Source organism: Primulina tabacum, chromosome 15 (assembly GCF_025594145.1).
Source record: "Primulina tabacum isolate GXHZ01 chromosome 15, ASM2559414v2, whole genome shotgun sequence".
NCBI classification, from domain to species: Eukaryota; Viridiplantae; Streptophyta; class Magnoliopsida; order Lamiales; family Gesneriaceae; genus Primulina; species Primulina tabacum.
The window spans coordinates 33895515-33918108 of NC_134564.1; the positions used below are offsets into that span (position 1 = coordinate 33895515).

The window sequence follows — 22594 nt, forward strand, 5'->3', positions numbered from 1 at the left end:
TAATAGTGTTACACTTGATACTATTAACGGCGTGCATTAAAAGCACGCTGCGGATATTACTATTGACGGCGTGCATTAAAAGCACGCCGCGGATAGTAATATCTGCAGCTTGCATTTATGTGTGCTGTTAATAAATTATATAAACGACAGTGCACAATAAAGGCACGCCGTTAATAGTATCTATTAACGGCGTGCAAGTTTATGTGTGCTGCAAAAAGTAAATCATTTTTTTAAAAAAAAAATCGTGTTCAGACATTAACGGCGCACATTAATCGTACGTCGTCAATAGTATTATTCACGGCATGCATATTATAAGCACGCTGCGAAAAATGAGTTCGAATTTTAACGTAGCAACGGCTTTAGTAAAACTGTCGCTAAAGTTAAAGTTGCAACGATTTTAAGGCCACATTTAGCGACGGTTTACAAGAAACTGTAGCCGATTTAAAGCCACATTTAGCGACGATTTAGAATAAACCGGTTAATAATTAACCGTCGCTAATAGATTTAAATCGGCGACGGTTAATAATTAACCGTCGCTAATAGACTTACATCGGCGACCGTTTAGTAACAAACTGTCGCTAAAAAATCGTAAATTCTCTATTTATTCCCGATCTCCGTTCCATTTTTTTTCACAACACTTGACATTTTTCTCTACTTACATGATTTTAGTTTCGATTTAAATACATGTTTTTGTTTCAATTTTTGGTTAATTTTTTAATTGTTAATTAAGATCATGAGTATTATTATTATAGTTGTATTGTATTTTTATAAAAATGTATTAAATTATAAAAGTAAACTTTTTTTTAAATTTACGCAAACTTTAGCGACGGTTTTGGAACTGTCGCGAAATTATAACATCGTCGCCCTTTTGCAACGGTTTTGTCGAAACCGTCGCTAATATTTTTTTTTATGATTATTAGCGGCGTACTTGTGCACGCTGTAGAAAGTTGTATTAACAGCGTACATATGCACGCTGCCAATAGTTTAACTATCAATAGCATACTCTGCACGCCGTTATTAGACTAAATCGCAGCGTAAATCGCACGCCGCCTATAGTGTCAAACTTAAGACGGCTTTCAACTTTACAGCGTGCGTCGCAGCGTGATTACCTTTCCGCGGCGCATATTGCACGCTGCGGAAACCCACTTTTCTTGTAGTGAATGATATATTAAATGTAAGAATATATATATTAAAGAATGGGTAAAAAAGGATTATTTAATTTGGTTAAAATTGTTTATGCATGTTGTAATGTTTAAAGGTTTTATTTCATTTTGCTTAAAAAGTAGTGAAATCGATCGGTCTGCTTGCATATAGGTAATAAGAATGAACGTGGAATAATCAGCTAAATATGCTGAGTAATATTAATTTTTTTTTTAAATGTGGCTGATAATAGGTGAATTTTTTTATTTTTTGAATTTTTTTGTGTTTTAGGAATTAAAAGCTGGGAATTATTTTGATTAAGGAATAATGTTTTCTACTGTATTTATCTTAAATATCCTGTCAAAGGTGTAAATGTTAAGGTCTGATCAAAACATATATGATATATTTGCCTAGCTATGGGATAAGAATAAAGCATATATACTCTACATACGTTTGAAGGTACTAATATTTCTGAAAGTTTAGTAATGGCCATGGTTTATATATCCATTCCACCTTTTTTTATATCTAAGTTTATATTTTTTCGAAATATTTAATGATATATATTGTTTGAATATTGGTGTTTGAAGAAAATAAGGTATGACATTTATTTGTCAATGTAAATATTATAGACAAAATTTATTGCTAAGCCTAGATAAAGTTAGGTTGTACGTGTCCAGATGTAATAGATATGAATCAATATATTAAGACTAAATAAAAAATGAGTATTCTATATACACGTGTGTAAGAACAATTTTTTAAATGTTAAAAAACATTTATAGGGTTAGTAATAAGCAGATTTTATATATATTTGATTTTTTAAATTGAATTTGATATTTATATTTTTGAAAAATAGAAGTCTTTAGGTTGTTTAGATCATGAAGTGTGCGCAAAAGTATATAGATACTTAAAGGCTTTTTTATGTAGGTATAAACCAAAAATTTCATGTTTTAAGTTTTTGTTTGTATCAATATTTTTTTTAAAACTAAGAAACAAGCTATACGTGACTGAATCTTACAATCAAAATATTAATAAAGTCTAAACATAAGTCTAAACAACATAACAACATGTTATTTTACATACATTCTATGTAATTTATTTAGGTAGCGCATGCTTAGAAAACAAAAAAAGCTTAGTTATGTTTCTATTATCGCAATCTTACTTCAGTCCTCATTTCTGTATGTGGGGTTGTACCTGAAGAAAACAAATCCAAATCCAGTAGTAAGGTGAGCTAGATTCTAATTTATTAACTGATGCTCAATCGTAGAAATTTAACTTACTATAAATAAAAAAGCAAGCAAATTTATTCATGTCATTTCAGCTTATTAGAAATAAGTAGGTGCTGAAAATGTGGAGCTTTTATTAAATTTTTTTCTTCTACTAAGGAAGAGAAACTATTATTTGTAGGAAATCATAAATAACAGAACATTTGTAAAAGCTAGAGCATATATTGATATTTACTTAGCGTATCCATGCTTCAAAGGTTAGATATAGCATTTATTGACTAAAATTAGAAAGAAACTAAACACATTAGCCATTAGCTAGGTCAGTAATAAAATGGTAAATTAGATCTAGGCTAATATATTTAAAAATAGATACATTAAACAAAAGCAAATAGTATAACAAAAACATTAGAAAAGTTATTTACGTATTGCAAATAATAATTTTCGTTTACGAAAGTTATTCGTCCTGTTTATATCAACTGCGATTTCTTTTCTTTGACGTGACATCGTAGGTAATTCGTAATTTTAATCAATTTAAAATAACCAAATTTAACATTGTTAGCCTGCTAATATAAGAAAATGTAAAATAAAGATGTCTATAACAAGCGAAAGCAAAAAAACAAAATGAATTATAAACTATGGATTGCCAACACAAAAGCTAATAATTAAAAGCTTTGTATAATAATAATAGCAGTAATAAACGTGGACAAACAATCCAACATATGCAGCAACAGAGCAAGAGTGCTGTGATCTGAATGAACACCTCAGTAATAAAAGATCAAACCTTTACGCGACACAAGTAGAAGAAACGGCCATAGGTTTTATTTGCTGAAACTTCTTAATGAGAGCAGGGCTACTTCAATATAGCACACACAAATTAAACCTACATATATCAACAAAATAACAAATCAGTCAAACTAAGCAAATTTAATAAGTCAGCAGCTAGCGAGCAGCCGATGTAATTTATAACCAGACACCATAAAACAAACAGAGCCTGAGTTCTTCAATATTTTCTAAAAACATTCTATTTTTTCCTTGTAAAAGCAGAGCAAGTTGAACATTTTCTCTATAAGAAAAATAGAAAGGAATAAAACATCCTAAATGGCTTAGTTTGTCAACCATAACGAATCCGAATCTTCCAGGTGGATAACAAATATACTGGAACTCTTTAACAAGCACAGTAAAGGCTACAAATATATTATTATATCAAGTCACAGTTAGCTGATTTGGTTATCAGAAATAAGCACTAGCGCGGATTAAAAAACCAAAAAATTTATAAATCATAGGCAAACAAGCATTAAAAACAGCTAAACTACATATATTTGGGAAGGCGGAGCTTGGTAGGCAATAACAGAAAGACTAAAGCCCTTTAAAAAAAACTACAAAGAATATAAATACCTTATATCAAATTCGACCTAGATGATTTCGTTGCCGAATCTTAGCGTTAAAACATACAACAAAAATCGAAAAAATTCGTGAAACAAGCATAAAAAATAGCTCTACTACATATAACCGGGGACAGAAAGCAAATCACAAAGGAAAAAACCAAGCGAAGAACACCAAATCCAAACAAATCCAAAAGGAAAACGCACCGAGTAACAGATTTCCAAAACGAAGGAAGGCGGGCCGTAGACAAAACGGTGAGCACAAAAAGACGGGAGGTAGACGACGACCAAGAGGAAGGCGAACAACGTATTTTCGAAACAAAGGAGAGGGAAAGACAGACAGAACGATGCGCCAAGAAAACCGAAAGGTAGACGGCGATAATGAAGAAACCGAACAACGAACAAGAAGGATGAAGGAAGAAATTGAGGAAAGAGGGGTCGCAAGTAGATAGGAGTGGAAAAAGGCGAAGGAGAAGAGCAACCCGGTTACAACAACTCTGACACAAGCAACTCTCTCTTGACAGCGAATAACCCATGCGTTGTTAGAAGATTCAAAATCGAACACGTGTTTTTTGGGTTATCGATTACCGAACAAAAACAGGCCCATTTCAAATTTTTCATGCTTTCATATGTGTAGATTCATAAGTCATGGAGTGTTCTCAAAATCAATAAAAAATTGTGAATCTTGTTTTGGATGCATTGAATCTTGATAGGATCATAATATTTTGATTTTTGTTATCATGATAAGTTTTCATTTCTAACATGTTTAATTGATCCACTTTTATGTTATTTTATTTTATGAAGAAGTTTTATGCTATTGGAATGAATTTAGGCTGAAAAAATTATTTGTATATCACATTTGAAGTTAATAAAATGAACTTTGTGGAGGACTTGAAGTAGAAAAAATTCAAAAGTGAATTTTCACAAAGCGCGAGGATGTCTTTTGATCTGCATGTGAAATATAAAGTTGGCGAGAATGACAATGAGTGAAAATCGAAATTATGATGATAATATTATATTTTAGGAGTTCTAATTGTGTATTTAATTTATTAAAGACTTTTGAAAACATAAATATATCATTGAGATAAATAAAGATTTGATAAAGTTTTATTCCATAAAAATTCTGGTTTACTTATTGATAGACCTAATCCCTTATTATTATTATTAGGTTTTATTATAGTTGTTGGTTTCTCTTTTAGAATTCTCTACACACCAACTTAACATGAGAGCGTGTGAATTTTTCATTTCTTCTCATCGACTCTATGTTAAGTTATATTTCTAACTCAATATATATTTTTATTATTTCAATTTTATCACTGTGAAGTTTTTTGCTTTTAATTTAATATTCTAGTTTGTTCAGATAATTGTTGGTTAACATTTTGTTTCTTCTCTTTATTATTTGACCACATAAGACATATATTTGACTATTTTTTTTATATAATAATGGACTATTTATATTTAACTCATTAGAATAATAAAACGAATATGATATCTTGATTAAATATGTGTTATACTAATCACGTGCACAATAAATTTCAAATTCTTAAAATATTGAAGTTATTTAAAATATATTATAACAAATATAATAATAATATAAATAAATAAAAGATGAATTTGAGTTTTTTTTATTTAACTTATTTAATTATAAAAATAAATTCAAAATCATAGACTTCAAATGATCCAATTCAAATACATGCGAAAAGTTTAATTTCGGTTTTTCAAAAATATATATAAATTAAAAAATAATGAACCCCCTTGCATGAATGGAAAGAGAGAGATTCGAATTGTCATAAACAAAAGCCTACAAGTTCCAATACTTAAAAGTTTAATTTCATTTTTTCAGAAAATATATATAAATTTAAAAATAATGCACACTCTTGCGGGAAATGGGCTCATGTCTCTTGGATAGAAGCAGCGTTAAATAAACAGATGTCATTTGTTCGAGAAATAATCTGCTATATTTTAACATCATGCATTCTGTTTAAAAATTAAAAGTACTATTAAAATTTTTTTTTGTAAAAATAAAAATTAAACATGCAGAAGTAACGAAGATCAGCAAGATGAAAAATATATATAAATTCACATTAAAATTATGATTTGTATGAATAAATATCATATATTTTCATGCATTATTATCTCACAATTTATATATAGCTATTGCATTTATAATTTTATAATTATAATTGATGGCAAAAATATTCCTTCTCATTTTTTTTTAAAAAAAAAATTGTAAAACCTAATTTTATTAGCATGAGAAACTAGAGCTAAATCTTTACGCCGATCGATCTTTCTATATTCCTACCCTAGAGTTATTATTGCGATCCACCGGCCAAGTTCCCCTCCAGGAAACACATAATTTCACCGCTCACCACTCCATCACACGCAAATATTTATGGGACTACATTATTTGTGTAATAAATGTTTCGAACGAGAAGCAAATGGAAGTACCCATAGCCATAGGGAAAATCAAATATTCACGAATCTTCAAATGTTAAAATTCCCAATTGGAGATCAATCAAATCAATGGTTGAGATCCTGAACATGTAAGAATAGAAATTCATTTTATTTTTTAAAAAATATTTTATGTGATTGTAGCCTAATATTCGAAAAAATGACGTCGATAATGGGAGAAATTAAATTAATGGTTATGAAAATTTGACTTAAAAAAACTTGAGATCGGTCCACTCGTCATATAAAATATGTAGATTGAGTAAACAATTTGCGAGCTGTGAATAAACCCACCCCGTCAGCCCGTTCGGACAGTACTGAACACAACACACAGTTCCACTTACAGTTACTTAATAGTTATTAAGTAATCTTATCGATTTTAAACACATTCTCGCTGAAAGTGATTTAGAACTAGAAAATGTTCACTTGGGATGGGCCAGCCCAACCTGTTGATCGTATCATGTTAATAAAATGTTGGGGTAAGCCCAAATCAGTCATAGACCCGTAAATATAACCTTTTTTTAAAAGAAATTTTGCAACGAAGTTTCAGGGAAGAGTTTGACAATCACATTTAAATCTATAATAATTAATAGAAATCAAATTTTTGATTCATTCTACGTCTGAACTTTTAACATGACTCTGTTTTGTTTGTTATACAATGGGGTTGGGTGGTTTTTGTTTTAACGTAGATTCAACGCACGTTTCTTTCTATTTGAACATATTTAAGTCGTAACATCGCAACGGTGGTAACTATTTGATTTCGATTTCGATTTCTAACTAGCGAGAAAATTACACGTACAAATTCAAGGATGATCCAATTCAGTCAGTTAAATACTTCGCAAATTTATAAGGACATTAATCCTACTCAAAGTCTAATTGTACATTATGTATTGAGATTGAACAAATTTTTTATTATAAAAATAAACGAAATTTAAAATTATTATTTTATATAAATTATATTTACGTGAAGAAAATAATAAAATAGAATAGAAGGAGAAAAAAGGGTTTTTGGCGGAAAAACCTAGAGCGGTAAACCTTGTTGGTTGGTGCCACTAAAACCCTTGCAGTGGTAGCTTTTTCTTCGTTTCCATTTCTCGCGAGCATACTTCTCTTCTCTCCGTTCCAGCTCTCGAGGTTTGCAAATTCGTTCATACGTTCCTGTCTCTGTACTCGTAACTCGTCAGATATCAGTATTTGTCTGTATCTATGATGCTTGCGATGCAACTTGGTTAATTGTGCTTTTATTTTTTAATTGATTTTTTTTGTTCAGGGATTTGGTGAGGGTGTGAGTAAGTGCTGACTTTAGTGCAATTATATGAATTTTGAGGTTTTTTCTCGTCATTTCCTTTTTCGATTGAGGTGTAGTTGGTTGATTCAGTGAGATATGATCTTAGTTTTCGTTATAATGATGTGTTAGATTCAGTATCGGATATTTGAGTGAATAATTGTACATTTTCTGTAAATGCAGGTGTTTACGGTATGAATTTGAACAATGTCAAGGTACCGAAGATGCCTGGTGGAGGTGCAACATCTGCTGTGATCAAACTGGGAGTTTTTGCTGGGCTCGGAATCTATGGAGTTGCTAACAGTCTCTACAATGTTGAGGGAGGGCACCGTGCCATTGTTTTCAACCGTATTGTTGGTGTCAAAGATCAGGTTTAGCCTTGCTTTTATCTCGAGGATTAAATAATATTTTGCTACTCATTTTTATAATCAACTGATAATGCTCAATATTTTCTTCTATCCTTAATTGCATGCAAATCTTTCTTTTTTCCATGTCTCTCTTGTTGGGAAAGTCTGTGGGAAGTAGTTCACTTTCTTTGGGGGTAAACCATGAAGATTGCATTCCATTTCAGTTGTAATGATGTTTGCCTGAGTGAATCTTATGTTTGCCTGAGTGAATCTCACTGGCATAAAAGTTGGATCATGTCATGTATTTACTTTGGCAATTTGCAGCTATAGTTACATGTTTAATTATTTTAGACCTTTTCAGAAAAATTTATCCACTTGAACAAATAAATGTAGCAAACCTTCATTGCCTCCAGCCACATCTCAATGGAATTGGTATAATCTCGTTAGGGGCATTAAGGCTGATAAATATCTCAGAGCCTAGATGCAAGACGCAACTTGCAAGACAAGGATCACACTTTATTGGAATGAAGCATCATAATAATCATATTCTAGTATTTGTAATTTGAAGAAAAGTTCATAACAATATAAAGCAACATGTGCTTTACGAATTAGTAAAGAACAATAAAACAAAATTTGTTAGTGTATAAGCTAAAATAAATGTTCGATATCTTTCATTTCATTGTTGATTTATTATTTTCACATTGATGGCGTGATTAAAATTGGCTTGAGGCTTAAACCGCACCAAGAGTTGGGTTATGGTTAGGGTGTGTGGGCTTTATTAAAGACTATGTTTTGCCCTGTGTTGAGGCGCAAAGGAAGAGACCGACAAGACTTGTGCCTAGATGAATGCCTTGTCTTTTAGTAACTATGATTGAAATATTGGCATTCATAGTACTGCCACTTTTCGTGTTTACAGCGGTAAAATTCTAGGAAAATTGACAGGCTGGTGGAAACTTTTCTATTTAGTGACACTCGCTGAGGGGCTAATTTGAAAATTGAAATATTAGCTGAATGTGGTTTGTCATTTGTTGAAATTTTATTTACATCATTCGGTTGTATGCGTTGAATCTGTGTATTTGGTTTGACAAGTTTTGACAGGGTTTCACAATTTTGTGCAATTTTCAAGCATTGATAGTTGTCTTGCATATCTTGCTTTCAAGTTAGTACTCCATGCTTAATGAGCGTGTCAACGGCTTTACCGTGTCCTATCTTCGCAGTCTGTATCTATAAAAAATTATTGTCAACTAACTCCTGGGAAAAGATTACTGTTAATCCTCTCCATAATATTACAAGTTCATATTTTCTTTCGGATTTGGGTTTTGGAAATAACTTGTTCTATTTTCATGGAAAGTATATGAGACTTCTGAAGAAAGATCATGTCCTGTTTATGCCTTCTGTTAGTAGCTTTCACTCCTTGTATTGCAAATTCCTTGTTTGAATACTCCCACCATGAGTTTAAAGCTCTGAAAAAAATTGACTATCTATGCCACAGTAGTGTACGAATAATTGTTTGGTGGCTATGTTAGGAAACAGTTGATCAATAGGGTCATCAATACAGTTTGAACTCAGACATGCTTTTTTCTTCTTCAACATTTTCATGCTTTTATTTTGTGTTAATTAGGCAGAACATAGGTCACATCCACGGTTCATAATGTTCCAATATATACTTCTTCCAAGTTTGTTATTTGATTTTGTCACCCATGTCCATCAACCTAACTCTTCTACGACAAATTATCGTATCTTATATTCTTCTTTTTTAAAAGAAAAATTGTATTTTGTGAAATTTGGATATGTTATATATTTTTTCTTATAAGCTCAACGTGCAGGTGTATCCAGAAGGGACACACTTGATGATCCCATGGTTTGAAAGGCCAACCATATATGATGTTCGAGCGCGTCCCCATCTGGTGGAGAGCACTTCAGGCAGTCGTGACCTTCAGATGGTGACCCCCTTTCTCTCTCTCTCTCTCTCTCTCTCTCTCTCTCTCTCTCACACACACACACACACACACACACACACACACACACACTTCTTTCCCCAAACCCCGCATTCATAATCTCGTACTTGATAGGGCCAGCACTTGCTGAATGATTTTGGATGGGTTTGAAGTTCACTATCTGGTTTGAAATAATTGTCTTTTATAGGAATTAAAGTTAAATTTATTTCCCATTTATGGTAATGAGAGTGACGTTGACGCAATTGGTTGATCACAAAAGAGTTGAATACATTCCATAACATGCAAGCCGATTCAGAAATATTATTATGGTTCAAATAAGTTTTTGCAACTCTCTTTGCCTATTTTTCTTCTTATTTATTTCTATATGTCCATTTTTGTGATTTGTACTTTAGCTAAAGAATATTTATTGTTGCCATCTTTTTAAAACTATAGTTTAACAAACATAGAAAGTGGTTACCAATTATCACTTTGGTTTAGTTTTAACCGATGTATTTTTGCAAAGCTGTTTCTTTTCTGTTGAAGTACCAACCATTTTGTCTATTGATCTTCTGTGCAGACTTTCATTTTATTTCATAGTTTACTATGACCTATAAAAAATTTATGTTTCCACATTCCAGTTGCCTTAAATTCCTGCTTTCAGCTGAGGTGCGTAATTTATTGATAGTGTACATCGAACAAATATCTACTAGAATCTTTCTGGGAAGTTCTTTTAGCTTCATGGACTACCATGTTGTGGAAAAGAACCTTAACCAACAGATTATCTTTTTGCCCCTCCGCCTGGTGATTTTGTCTGGTGCTGCCTTGTGGGGAGTTGAATTTAAATGTTCAATCAGTTGTTCGATTGTTTCAGGTAAAAATTGGTCTTCGGGTTCTTACTCGCCCTGTGCCAGATCAGTTACCCACTATTTATAGAACCCTTGGTGAAAACTACAACGAGCGAGTCCTGCCTTCAATTATTCATGAGACGCTGAAAGCTGTGGTTGCCCAATATAATGCTAGCCAGCTTATCACACAGAGAGAGGTAAATGTCTAGGCTAGGGATATTTCTTTTGTTCTTTTTTCTTTCCTTTCTCTAGTGTCTTGAATTGCTGCATTATACGGTTGTTACATTATGTCAACTGTTGATTGACCATTACGCTTTCCCATTCTTAGAATTGAATTTTCTCAGGCTTTTGGTTTGTTTGCGAAACTTTTTTATTGTATTTTACATTTTTACTTATGAATAAAATCACTTGTTTTTTTAATAAATAGAGGCTGCAACTAGGATCTGACGCAACCCTATGGCCAAAGTTTGAATGATGTGCTCGAAAAGTTTAGCTTGCTCTCCTTTCATAATTGGCCTCCATATACGTGGAGGTTATGATGTTATATGTGAATTCTTGATTACATGGAATTATAAACTGACAGTAATTTACTGTATGTAGAACGTGAGTAGGGAAATACGGAAAATACTGACAGAAAGAGCTGCTTATTTCAACATCGCACTGGATGATGTCTCCATTACAAGCCTGACCTTTGGAAGGGAGTTCACTGCTGCAATTGAAGCCAAACAAGTAGCTGCACAAGAGGCTGAGAGGGCCAAGTTTGTGGTTGAAAAGGCAGAGCAAGACAAACAAAGTGCTATTATTAGAGCACAGGTAAAAAAAACTACCATACATCGTTATTTTTTGAACACTTATTCAAGATCGGAATGCTCCATTTTCCTATAGAAAAAATGAAATGCACGTCTACATGTATTCCTTTTTATGCTTGCCCTGTGGTATCCTATAGTACTACGAGGTCAGGCTGGAGCTTTCCAGAGCAATTTTGTCCATTGCGAATTCTTTTTCTTGAACTTGGGAAGTTTCATTTGATAATTGCAAAATTCTCTCATCCGATAACCAGGGAGAGGCTAAGAGTGCCCAGCTGATTGGTCAAGCTATTGCCAACAATTCAGCTTTTTTAATGCTCAGGAGAATTGAAGCTTCTAAAGATATTTCTCATACTGTTTCTAGTTCAAGCAACAAGGTGTACTTGAACTCTGATGAGCTCCTACTGAACCTTCAGAATCTGAGCTTAGAACAAAGTAGAATTAAGTAAACGGTCAAGATGGATAAAAACTCTGTTTGCTGCCGAATTAAGATTTTTCGCACAAGTCGCCGGTTAAACGAGCAGGAGTTTCTATCGTTCTAAACTGTGTAACGACGTCTTTGATCTTAATTATGGGGGCACGTCATCTTTTGACATTTATACTATTTATTTTTTTGCTCATTCTCTAGACAAAACTTGATGGTTTGGATGTTTTCATATGCTGGTTGGTTTGATAGCTCTTTTGGCTCATCATCTTAATTGGCTAGTTTAGATATCTCATGTCTGAAAAAGTATTGTAGTTCTATTTCACGTGTGATTGACGTGTTGATCATCTATATATGTGAAAAGTATTTGGAACATCGAGTCCATCTTAAGTGTCTTGACTCTATCGAGTTTGACTCGAGCTCGAGTCTACAAAACTTAAATCGGTGCTGGAGCTCGACTCCACACCCCCTATATATTCTAGAATACACATGGTACTCTACCTACGTGAGCTCTATAAGAATATTATATTCTGGTAAAATTGATGATTTTGCTATTAAAATATTTTCTACACCTTCAGTTTCAGAAAACGTCGTCGATTTATAAGTCCGGTGGATGCTAGTAATAACAATTGCAAAGCCTATCTCGATTGTCGGTTGAAATTTTGTCATATCATGACTGTATGGACCTAACATTCATATAATTTGTTGCACAATTGTTTTTAATCCCATTTTATAATTGTTTATACAAAAAATTGTTATTTACCCGAATAGTTTATATAAAATATGATATATGTAACGCTTTACATGATATGGGAAGAGACATAATCCTATTCACAGTTAGGCACTTTATTTTGCTTTGATATCTTTGACTTAATATCTTTGATCAATCCTTGTTTTCTTTTAAAAAATAGTTACACATAACAATGCATTCCTAATCATTTTCTCATGTCTGTTTTCTAATCGAGACACTTTAAAATGACCAAGAAGAACACAGTTCAAAAGATGGAGTCTAATTAATAATTACAAGAATAATTCCAGCCTCGTTTGATCATACTTGTGTTAAATGTCTTACATCGATCGGATCTAACTCAAATGGGGAGGATTGTTCATATATACAATTCTGAAGATCTTAATTCTTGTTAAGACTAGGACTTGGACATTTAATGTCATGAACTTGAATCTAATTTCACCCTAAAAGCTAACTCAAGTAGAGAGTATTGTCCAAGTCTATATATACAATTCTCAATAATGTAATCCAGCCGATGAGAGACATGTAACAACTTGGCTCTCCCATTCAAATCATACGTTTTAATTCTTGTGAAGTCTCATGTCAATAAGAACGGACTCAGTCTGAATTGTGGTGGTGACAATCTTCTTTCGTAACATGATATTGAGATGCAATAATTGTATCTACTAAATGAGCAATTGACATATACTACATATGTTATTGTAAAATTTAAAATATCAAAGTCGTATCATCACCATCAAGTGTAACTTTTGATAAAAACAACAAGAGTTTAGGCTTACAGAGGAGATCAAAATTCCTACAATCATGGTTTTTTAGTAATTGCAAATGAAATTTATGTAACTTATAAATCGTCTTCCTTGATCAAAATTCCATGCATGTAAAGAGAGAATCTATGGCTCCTAGGTTAGAGATATGGATGGAGCTTTTATTAATTTTACAAATTGAGCAAGTGGAACTTTACTTTATAAAGCTGAAAGGGACTTTAATCATAATAATAGTTCACTAGATTTTAATCATTGATTGCATTATGATTGCGCTGCCATAGTAATTTTTAGAGTGAACTAAGCGAGAACAGTTGAAAACAGTTCTCTACAAAGTGGGGAAAAATATCAGTTTAATTTATATTAGTGTTTCATTAGAGGTATTAAGTCTTCCTTAAAATTTTAAACTAATAATTATTAATGAAAAATTTCAATTAAAATAATGTTATTTAGTCAAAATTCGGAAACTCCAAGGTTATGACTTGAGGAAATGGATTTGAAATCAATTTATTTCGATTATAATTTAATTATTTAGAATGAAACAATAAATCAAATTTTAAATTTATATCTTATTTATTTACACATTATTAATACAAAGTAAAACTTGAAATTCATCATAATTAATATGAAATATTATATACACGATAAGATATGAATTTAAAATTTATGATATTATTTATCTAAATAATAAAAATATATTTAAATTATCAATTCAAATATAACCTAAAAATATATTGTGGATTCTTCAAGTACCATTATATTCACAAGACGACATGCGCACGTACGTTACTATTTATAAAGGAGATTGGTTTATTGCTATTTGCAATAACTTTTTAATTATTGAATTTGATAGTAATTCAGTTATATCGATTGTATGAACAAAGTCATGAAACCTACATTTAGTCAAACCCTAGGTAGGGCCTACCTGCTTATTCGAATCCCACGATGTTCTTTTTTTCAGTTTTAATTTATGAAAAAAAAAATATTTATTTTCATTCCCACGTAAATCTTTGCCAGATTAAAGGTTAATTTCGTTTTTAAATTTCAATGGTTCTTTTATAAATATATTTATATATATATATATATATTATATATTATTATTATTATTAAAAAAACTATATTCAAATTGATATACAACAGGTAAAAAAAATAAAGTAATCGATTGCTTAAAAAAATAAATTAATTTATAAAAATATACGTTTGCCGTATTACAAAATATAGATAAAAATTTGTGTGACACGCTCTCACAAGTCGTATTTTGTGAGACATATCTCTTATTTTGGGTCATCTATGAAAAAATATTGATTTTTATGCTAAAAATATTACTTTTTATTGTGAATATCGGTATGGTTGACCCGTCTCACAGATAAAAATTCGTGAGACCGTCTCACAAGAGACCGACTCTTACAAATATTAGCTGGACAACGTTATTGAATAACTAAAAAAAATTGTTCTCCATTCCAAGTTCTTGGGAAGCATGATAAACTATATATATATATATATATATATATATATACACACACACACACACTGTAAACTACGAAAAATATATATCCCTACGACGGGATGAAAATAGAAAAGGTGAAGTCTTACACTAATTGAAATATGGATCAAGGGTCCAAAACAATTGAATACAAGGTTGAAGACAAAAGTTGATCAATTCTTGAAATTAGAGAGGAAAAAAAAAATATTTCCTACTAAATGGGATTGGGAAAAGACAAAACAAAGAAAACAAAAATACCCTAGGTGGTGACAACTATTTACTTTTCCCTAAAAATACACTCATTTGAAAATATATTTTCTCAAGTATACTCCCATCCTAATTCCCTAGGTGGCTAGATGAAAAAACCTTATTATTATTATTATTATTATTATTATTATTATTGTTTAACACTTATCAAGTTCGTATTTATATGATTATGTTTAGATATCACAATGTTATGGGTTTCACTGCCATATGAACTGATCATTTACATTAATTAACAGCACCACATTAGCACTTAATCGTTGTTATGTCAAAAAAAGATTAATTACAAATAAAACAAATACAACATATTAATACTGAAATTTTACGATATCGAATATTAAAATCGTAAATAAATAATTGTATAGAATCCAAAATGTAATTTTCCCAAATAATTCAAAAAAAAAAAATTCCACTTATACTCTCATTCCCATGCAATTGTAGAACTTATTTCTAAGGCAAGTAGCCCCTAATTAATATGCATGATTGAACAAAATTATATATAAAAATATATATAAGCACACATTAACGTTATTATACAAAGAATATTACAAGGGTGAGATCTTGTAGATCAACGTGAATTAAGAACAAAATTACGTGGGAAAGAAGAGCTGGACCTTGAAAGTTGAAGCCTTTGGGAGGAAGAATATTCTTGGGTCACCAAAGTTCAAAGACTAAACTCCAAAAATTAAATTATAAATAAACACAAAAAGCAAAACATCATTAGATTATGATTAATTGTCATCAGGAAGGGTCAGCCCAAAACGAGACGACCACTCCCACTTCAAAAAATTCACTGCCTTTGTCAGTTGCTTATAATCTTGATTATTCATTTCTATATTCTAATTATCGTGTCGTTTTTAGCATTAAAAAACGTAAATGACAACTAGGTATAACACCCATGCACGACCCCGTTTCAGCAGATTGCTGATTCAAAAAAAATTGAACAGGGTCCAAGCATATTATATACACAAGTTCTTGTATAAATTCGAGCAAATTAATATATCGGGTCGGATCGAAGTTGATTATATATATAATATAAATCTTATCATAGTATAATATAATTGATTAACTATGATTATATTTGATTTTTTGAGCTAATTATTGCTGATCATTTCATCTTGAAGCTAAGATGATTTTAAAACTTGGAATAATTTGAGTTACATTAGATGTATGCATGTGGACATGAGTGGTATGGTAGCCCAACTTTTTAAATTTTTTATATATTATTTTTTGATAATTTCGGATTAATTTGATATTAGTTCAAGTTAAGATCACTTTAAAAAAATTAAATGATTTTAAAGTTTAAAATCTTAGTTTCGATAGATTAATAATATTGCTCTTTGATTGACGTGGAAGAAGAAAAGTCGTGAGTTGAATTCCAATACATTTCCCTAAAGAAAAAGATTGCTTTAAAACGACTTTTTGAAAAGCATAAAAGAATAAACCAAACTTCAATCAACCCATCAATTTCACCCGACCATACCATCTACCGACTCATAAGATTTCTTTTATAAACTCAACTATTAAAATTAAATGTATTCTCTTTGTAATTTTGATATAAATTTAAAAATATTTCATTATCTAACATTGATATTATATATATATATATATATATATATATACATTCATGTCTAATTTTTAAATATTCCTTTTATTCACACTTAATTGCCTTTATTTAATGTCCCTTAACATAATTGGTTTGAACAAATAGTAATTTCAAGTTAACTTCTATAATATAATTTAACTTTTTCAGGAAAAAAATGAAGTTAATATCATATGAGATTAGGACGATTATTCCCTTTTAATGCTAATTTTGTTGTCGTTTCCTTTGGATTTACTTGTTTGTTTGACAGTGTGGCACGTGCATGGATATGAATAATATCTCGATCCCAACATGCAATTTAAATGCATATTCGATACTTCATGAGCAGGGAAATTAATTAATTAATAAGATGATTTACTACGTGTCTGGTGAAACCACTATTTTTTTTATGAATATTATTTATTTAATTGAAAACTTGATTTTTTTAAAAAAATTTCAAAAAGAGAGGATACTGAATTAGTTGGATTGATCCCCTCGATCCTTTGAATCTGAATATTTAATTTTATAGGGGTTAAACTAAAATTCAGAAATTTTATTTGTGAAAAAGCTTGTGAAGAATTAATTAATTTGTATTTTAAAAATGGGGAAGAATTAAATTTAAAGTTAAAACTTTATCGAAAAGCAAGCTAAAATAAATTAGTGGTCGAACTACATCAAATTCAAGAATATGAATTCACAGTCAAAAAGGCAAAAAAAAAAAAAGAAGAAGAAGAAGAAAAGAATATGAATTTCTTCCATCTCTATCAAAATGTCGTATTCATGATATAATATATATATATATATATATATATATATATATATAGATTTGGTAATTAATTGGGATAAAGTTATATATAGTACGATAATAATTAATATGACAAAGAAAACAAAAGGCAAAACAATTATGTGGTAATCATTCCGATCTGGAGAGCTACTTTGAGTCTTTGCCTCCATCGACCATATTAATTTGTTCTTTTCATATATAAAAATTAATTTTGAAACCATTAATATTAATCTTAAAATTTTAAATGTTTAGCATTTCAAATATTTTTAACTTACAATAAGTTTCACTCATCACTGCCATCATAATATATATAAATTAAATTTGGAGAATTAATTTGAATTTTATTCTATTCCGACAAGAAGCAGTTAAAAACTCTGTAATACACGAGGTAGAGAGAGAGAGAGATATTACATAAATAAAGGTAATAAATATTCTTATACTGTTGATGCTACTTATTAATAAGTGCATCTTAATTAGTTACTAATAGCGTCCCCAAGGTTTTCTTACCTCCTATACATGACAAAATCCTCAAAAGATCGAAAGAGATCAGATTAAGAAGAGAGAAACTATTTCAAATTCAGCTACATCAGTCAACTATAAAGGTATCTTTTATCTCTTCTCTCGAGGGAAAAATAACTCATCATTTCGGTAGCTGTAGATTGGATCACTCCTCAAAAAACAAGATGGCAGATGACGAAATTTTCACTCAGAATCCGATCAGTGGATCCATGAATCCTCCTTTAGCTAAGAAGAAGAGAAGTCTTCCAGGAACCCCAGGTTCATTTATTTATCTTGTTTTCTAGATTCTTGAATCCTTTTTTTTATCTTCTTTGTAGACACGGATATATGTACATACTCAAGAATTGTTATTTTACAGATCCTGAAGCTGAAGTCATAGCTTTATCACCGAAAACTCTAATGGCAACCAACAGGTTCTTGTGTGAAATATGTGGCAAAGGGTTTCAAAGGGACCAAAATCTTCAACTTCACAGAAGAGGGCATAATCTTCCATGGAAGTTGAAGCAAAGGACCAGCAAAGAAGTCAGAAAGCGAGTTTACGTCTGCCCCGAAAAGACGTGCGTTCACCACCATCCCTCTAGGGCTCTTGGAGATTTAACAGGCATCAAGAAGCACTTCTGCCGGAAGCATGGTGAGAAGAAATGGAAGTGCGAAAAGTGCTCCAAACGTTATGCAGTTCAGTCGGATTGGAAGGCTCACTCCAAGATTTGTGGCACTAGGGAATACAAATGTGATTGTGGGGCTATTTTTTCTAGGTATGTTTTCATGATTCTTGATTTATTTAGGGGTTTAGATTAGATGTATGTGTATATTTCATGCACAGCTCGGTACTTAAATTTACGTTTTTTTTTCCTTCTTGATCTGTGATGATTGTGGGTTTTCATGTCTGATCTGTATATTTCGTTTGTTAAATTAATGAAATTTTTACTTCTAAGTTTGTAGTTTTTCGTAGAATTTATTATCGCATAGATTGTATTCCTAACATGGTATTTATTGTTTAATTTTGTGTTTGTAGGAGAGATAGCTTCATAACTCATAGGGCATTTTGCGATGCCTTAGCAGAAGAAACAGCAAGAATTACAGCCTCCTCTCACATGAACATCCACGCACCTGCAAATATGAACTATCAATTTGTTGGCGCTTCCTCACTAGGTCCAACACCTTGCATGGGACAGAATTTCCCTCCAGTTTTCAAGCCAATCTCGAGCAACGATCCAAACATCGACATAGTCCCAAGAGGCTTATCTCTTTGGAATATGACTCAAAATCCAGGCCAAACTCAAGATTATACACCCAAAAATCTTGAAGAAATGCACCCATTAGGAATTAACCATGTAAGTTTAGGAACAGTGAACAGTTTCAGCACCCATGATTCACTCATCACAAATCCGTGCTCAAATCCTCCACAAATATCTAATTTTAGCCATTTGAATTGGGATTTCAGGAGCAAGGTTACTTCAAACGGAACTCAAAACTTGACCAATGATCACTCCCTCCCTTTAAGCACAAGCGCCATTAAAGATGTTAGTGTCCAATCTTTGTTTAGCACTCAACACCAAATTATTAGTCATCATCCATCATCTGCAACCATGTCTGCTACAGCTTTACTACAGAAAGCCGCTCAAATTGGGGCCACTACAACTGATCCTTCGATCCTAGGAAAATTTGGATTCAAATCCAATGACAGTAGTATTACAGTTCAAGAAAATAGCTTCGGTCAAGTGTGTGGCGCAAGTTCAGTTAGTGGTGAGCTTGTGAGTGCTGAGGAGAATGGTATTTCTGCCTTAAAACAGCGTCAAATGTACCCCTCAAAACGCCACCGCGTGACGAATGAGGAGATTTCAGCGGGAGAAACAAGGGATTTTCTTGGAGTTGGGATCCGATCTCTTTGTCAACCACCATCAATCAATGGATGGACATGATTCTTGAAACAGTACTACTACAAAATGACGGGCATCGAGAACAAAATAACATGTTGTTCATTAGCATCATCACCAATGGATTTTAATGGTTTTACAAATGACTTTAAGGTTAATATCAGAGATGGAAATAAAGTGGCGTACTACTACTTTGATGCTGAGAGAGAATGTGTTGGATAAAGAAAAAAAGGGGAGGAATTTAGTATTTGCAAACTTTGCAGAGAAAAAGGTGGCATTGAGTGGTGAATGAAAGCTAAAAGATGCCAAAAGAATTAATAGAAATTTAAAAATAAAAAGTTCTAAAGTTACTTGAGGAAGAGTAGATCCATGCATATTCTATTGAACCCATGAAGGATGTTCCCTTTGAGAAGCGTGTCTCTATTTTTTTTTTTTTTTTTTGGTTAAAAGTGGGCATCTGTAGTGGAAGAAAAGGGAGGAGACCTTTTGGACCCCATTATTGCTATGTTGTTATCTTTACTCAAACTCAAATAGCAAAGCTTAATTCTGGTCTAGCTAGTGCTACTTAATAATTATTATAAATGTCCTTGTAATAAATTTAGCAGATACATATGTTGTGCTTCTTATATTAATTTCAGAATTCTCGACACTTAAACTGTTTGGTGTTGAATATCTGTCTTCTTTGACTGAGTTAAAATGCAAGAACTGCCATTACAATTAACAAGTCAAAGCCCTTAAAAGGAGTTTGATTTCTTGCCTCTTTTGGCCAAATATCGAGACTACAAACATTTACTCGAATTTCATCACTCTTTTGTTTTTCATTTCTAGTTTCTTTGGATCTCTTCCAGACCATTAACATTAAAACACTTTTAAAGTTCAAGAAATCCGTTGAATGTAAAATTCACCGGAAAATATAGAACAAGTGACCCTAAAAATAGAACAATGTTTTTTTTTTTTTTTTTGTATTTTCTCATTTAATTTTTTACCTTTTCAAACATGAATAGAAATTTTATGATCCTGATCAATAATTTGAACTCTAATTATAATTCAAAATCTTGTCATTAGTTATTTCCGAAAAGGGGAAAAAAAATATGGTCATTACTTTTAAAAAAATATGAGATGGGCTTGGATCGGATCCTAATATTGAAATTGAAAGTTTATTGAAACGTCTTAAGCCCAAAGCCCAATACAAATCCCTCAACGCTAAAATTCTACCGTCGGCTGGAACTTTCGGGACAGCCACACGAAAAGGGCTTTTAAAAAATGAAATTTACAGACTCCCCGGTGATCGAGCTGTCCGTGAATGACACGCGCCTCTCTTTCCAGCAAGACAACGGATCGATGCATGTCGGCACCTCCGTCTGGCCTTGCTCTTTGGTTCTCGTCAAGTTTGCTGAGCGCTGGTTGACGTGTGCCGCAGGCGACACGTGTCCTAACCCTTACGCTTCCCTTTTAAACTTCTCTGGCAAGCGCGGGATTGAGCTAGGCACCGGATGCGGCGTCGCAGCCATGGGCCTCTACTTGCTGGGACTGCACGACATTGTTCTGACAGACATCGCTCCGGTCATGCCTGCTTTGAAGCGCAACCTGAAGCGAAACAAGCCGATGTTGAAGAAAAACCTGAAGACAGCGCAACTGTATTGGGAGAACGAGGAGCAGATGAAGTCGTTGAAGCCGCCGTTTGATTTCGTGATCGCAGCGGACGTGGTTTACATTGAGAAGACTGTGGGGCCGTTGATCCAGGCTATGGAGGGTTTGCTGTCGGATAACGGCGTCGTATTGTTGGGGTACCAGGTGAGGTCTCCCGAAGCGCACAAATTGTTCTGGGAAATGTGTGCGGTGGTGTTTGAGATGGAGAAAATCCCTCACGAGCATTTGCATCCCGAATACGCCTACGAGGAGACTGACGTTTATGTTTTGAGGAAGAGGAAGAAAAAAACTGGAGGAGTTGGATTCTTGAACAAGTCTCGAATTCCGTAAGAAAATCTTTATTTATCAAACACAAGTTCTCAACTTAGTGTGATATGATCGTATGATTGAAATGTTTGGTTTGGAATTGATGATGAAAATGGGGGAGAAATCACTTCGTATTGATATAAAATTGCCTTTGTATCAATAATCCTTCTTACTTATCAAAATGTGCGTAAATGTGAAGTCTTTAGCTGTTTCCTACGACAGATTGGGAAATTTGTTCATTTATCTGTATTGCCCTTATTGTTAATCGAGAGACTTGCTGGAAAATTTTCCTACTATTTAAAGCCATGTTATGATGTCTGCCGACAATTAAAAGGAAAAGGCCTATTCGATGGTTTCCTTCATCTTTTATGGTTTTGCAGTTCAGAATCACATCTCTAACCCGGTAGCTTCTGGTACCTGTAAATTTGAGAGAATTGATCATGTAGTTTTTGTCATATGTTTCTACACTCAATCCGAAATCTATAACTGTATAGATATATCTTGATGAATACTAAGATGTGGAAATTCGTTGAGAATGCGTTTCGATTTGGGGAAGTATCCAAGGGCTGATTTAAATTAATTTCATGTTGAGATGAATTAGAAATTCACCATATTTACACGAAAAACAGCTTATTTGGGATTTGAAATATGCTGTCAAGTGATTTCCTAGACGACCAATAAATTTGTTATCATGGATTTGAAAATCCCTTGGTTCAAATAAATAAATCCAAATGCAACTTAGGAATGAATTCCAAATAATCGAAACAAGAGCAAGAACGTGAC

The 22594-nt window shown here is 32.4% G+C and overlaps 3 protein-coding genes and 1 long non-coding RNA gene across 4 annotated transcripts; 3 read left to right on the forward strand and 1 right to left on the reverse strand.

Annotated features, from left to right (window-relative positions):
- Positions 1-2141: 2141 nt before the first annotated feature.
- On the reverse strand, positions 2142-4294 carry LOC142527057 (uncharacterized). The gene is made up of 3 exons (XR_012815392.1): positions 3953-4294; positions 3145-3243; positions 2142-2331 (listed from the first exon to the last, which is right to left on the reverse strand). It is a non-coding gene; the product is annotated as an uncharacterized LOC142527057 (long non-coding RNA).
- A 2881-nt stretch (positions 4295-7175) lies between these two features.
- Positions 7176-12033, forward strand: LOC142527641 (prohibitin-1, mitochondrial-like). The gene is made up of 6 exons (XM_075632496.1): positions 7176-7327; positions 7662-7849; positions 9652-9768; positions 10634-10804; positions 11208-11420; positions 11668-12033. The coding sequence occupies exons 2-6, from the start codon at positions 7673-7675 to the stop codon at positions 11860-11862; spliced, it is 873 nt and encodes a 290-aa protein (XP_075488611.1). The 5' UTR covers positions 7176-7327; positions 7662-7672; the 3' UTR covers positions 11863-12033.
- Positions 12034-17960: 5927 nt separating this feature from the next.
- Positions 17961-20487, forward strand: LOC142527625 (zinc finger protein MAGPIE-like). Its single transcript, XM_075632468.1, has 3 exons — positions 17961-18236; positions 18337-18733; positions 18994-20487. The coding sequence occupies exons 1-3, from the start codon at positions 18143-18145 to the stop codon at positions 19898-19900; spliced, it is 1398 nt and encodes a 465-aa protein (XP_075488583.1). The 5' UTR covers positions 17961-18142; the 3' UTR covers positions 19901-20487.
- Positions 20488-21068: 581 nt separating this feature from the next.
- On the forward strand, positions 21069-22050 carry LOC142527826 (uncharacterized). The gene has a single exon (XM_075632785.1). The coding sequence runs from the start codon at positions 21119-21121 to the stop codon at positions 21833-21835; it is 717 nt and encodes a 238-aa protein (XP_075488900.1). The 5' UTR covers positions 21069-21118; the 3' UTR covers positions 21836-22050.
- Positions 22051-22594: the final 544 nt, after the last annotated feature.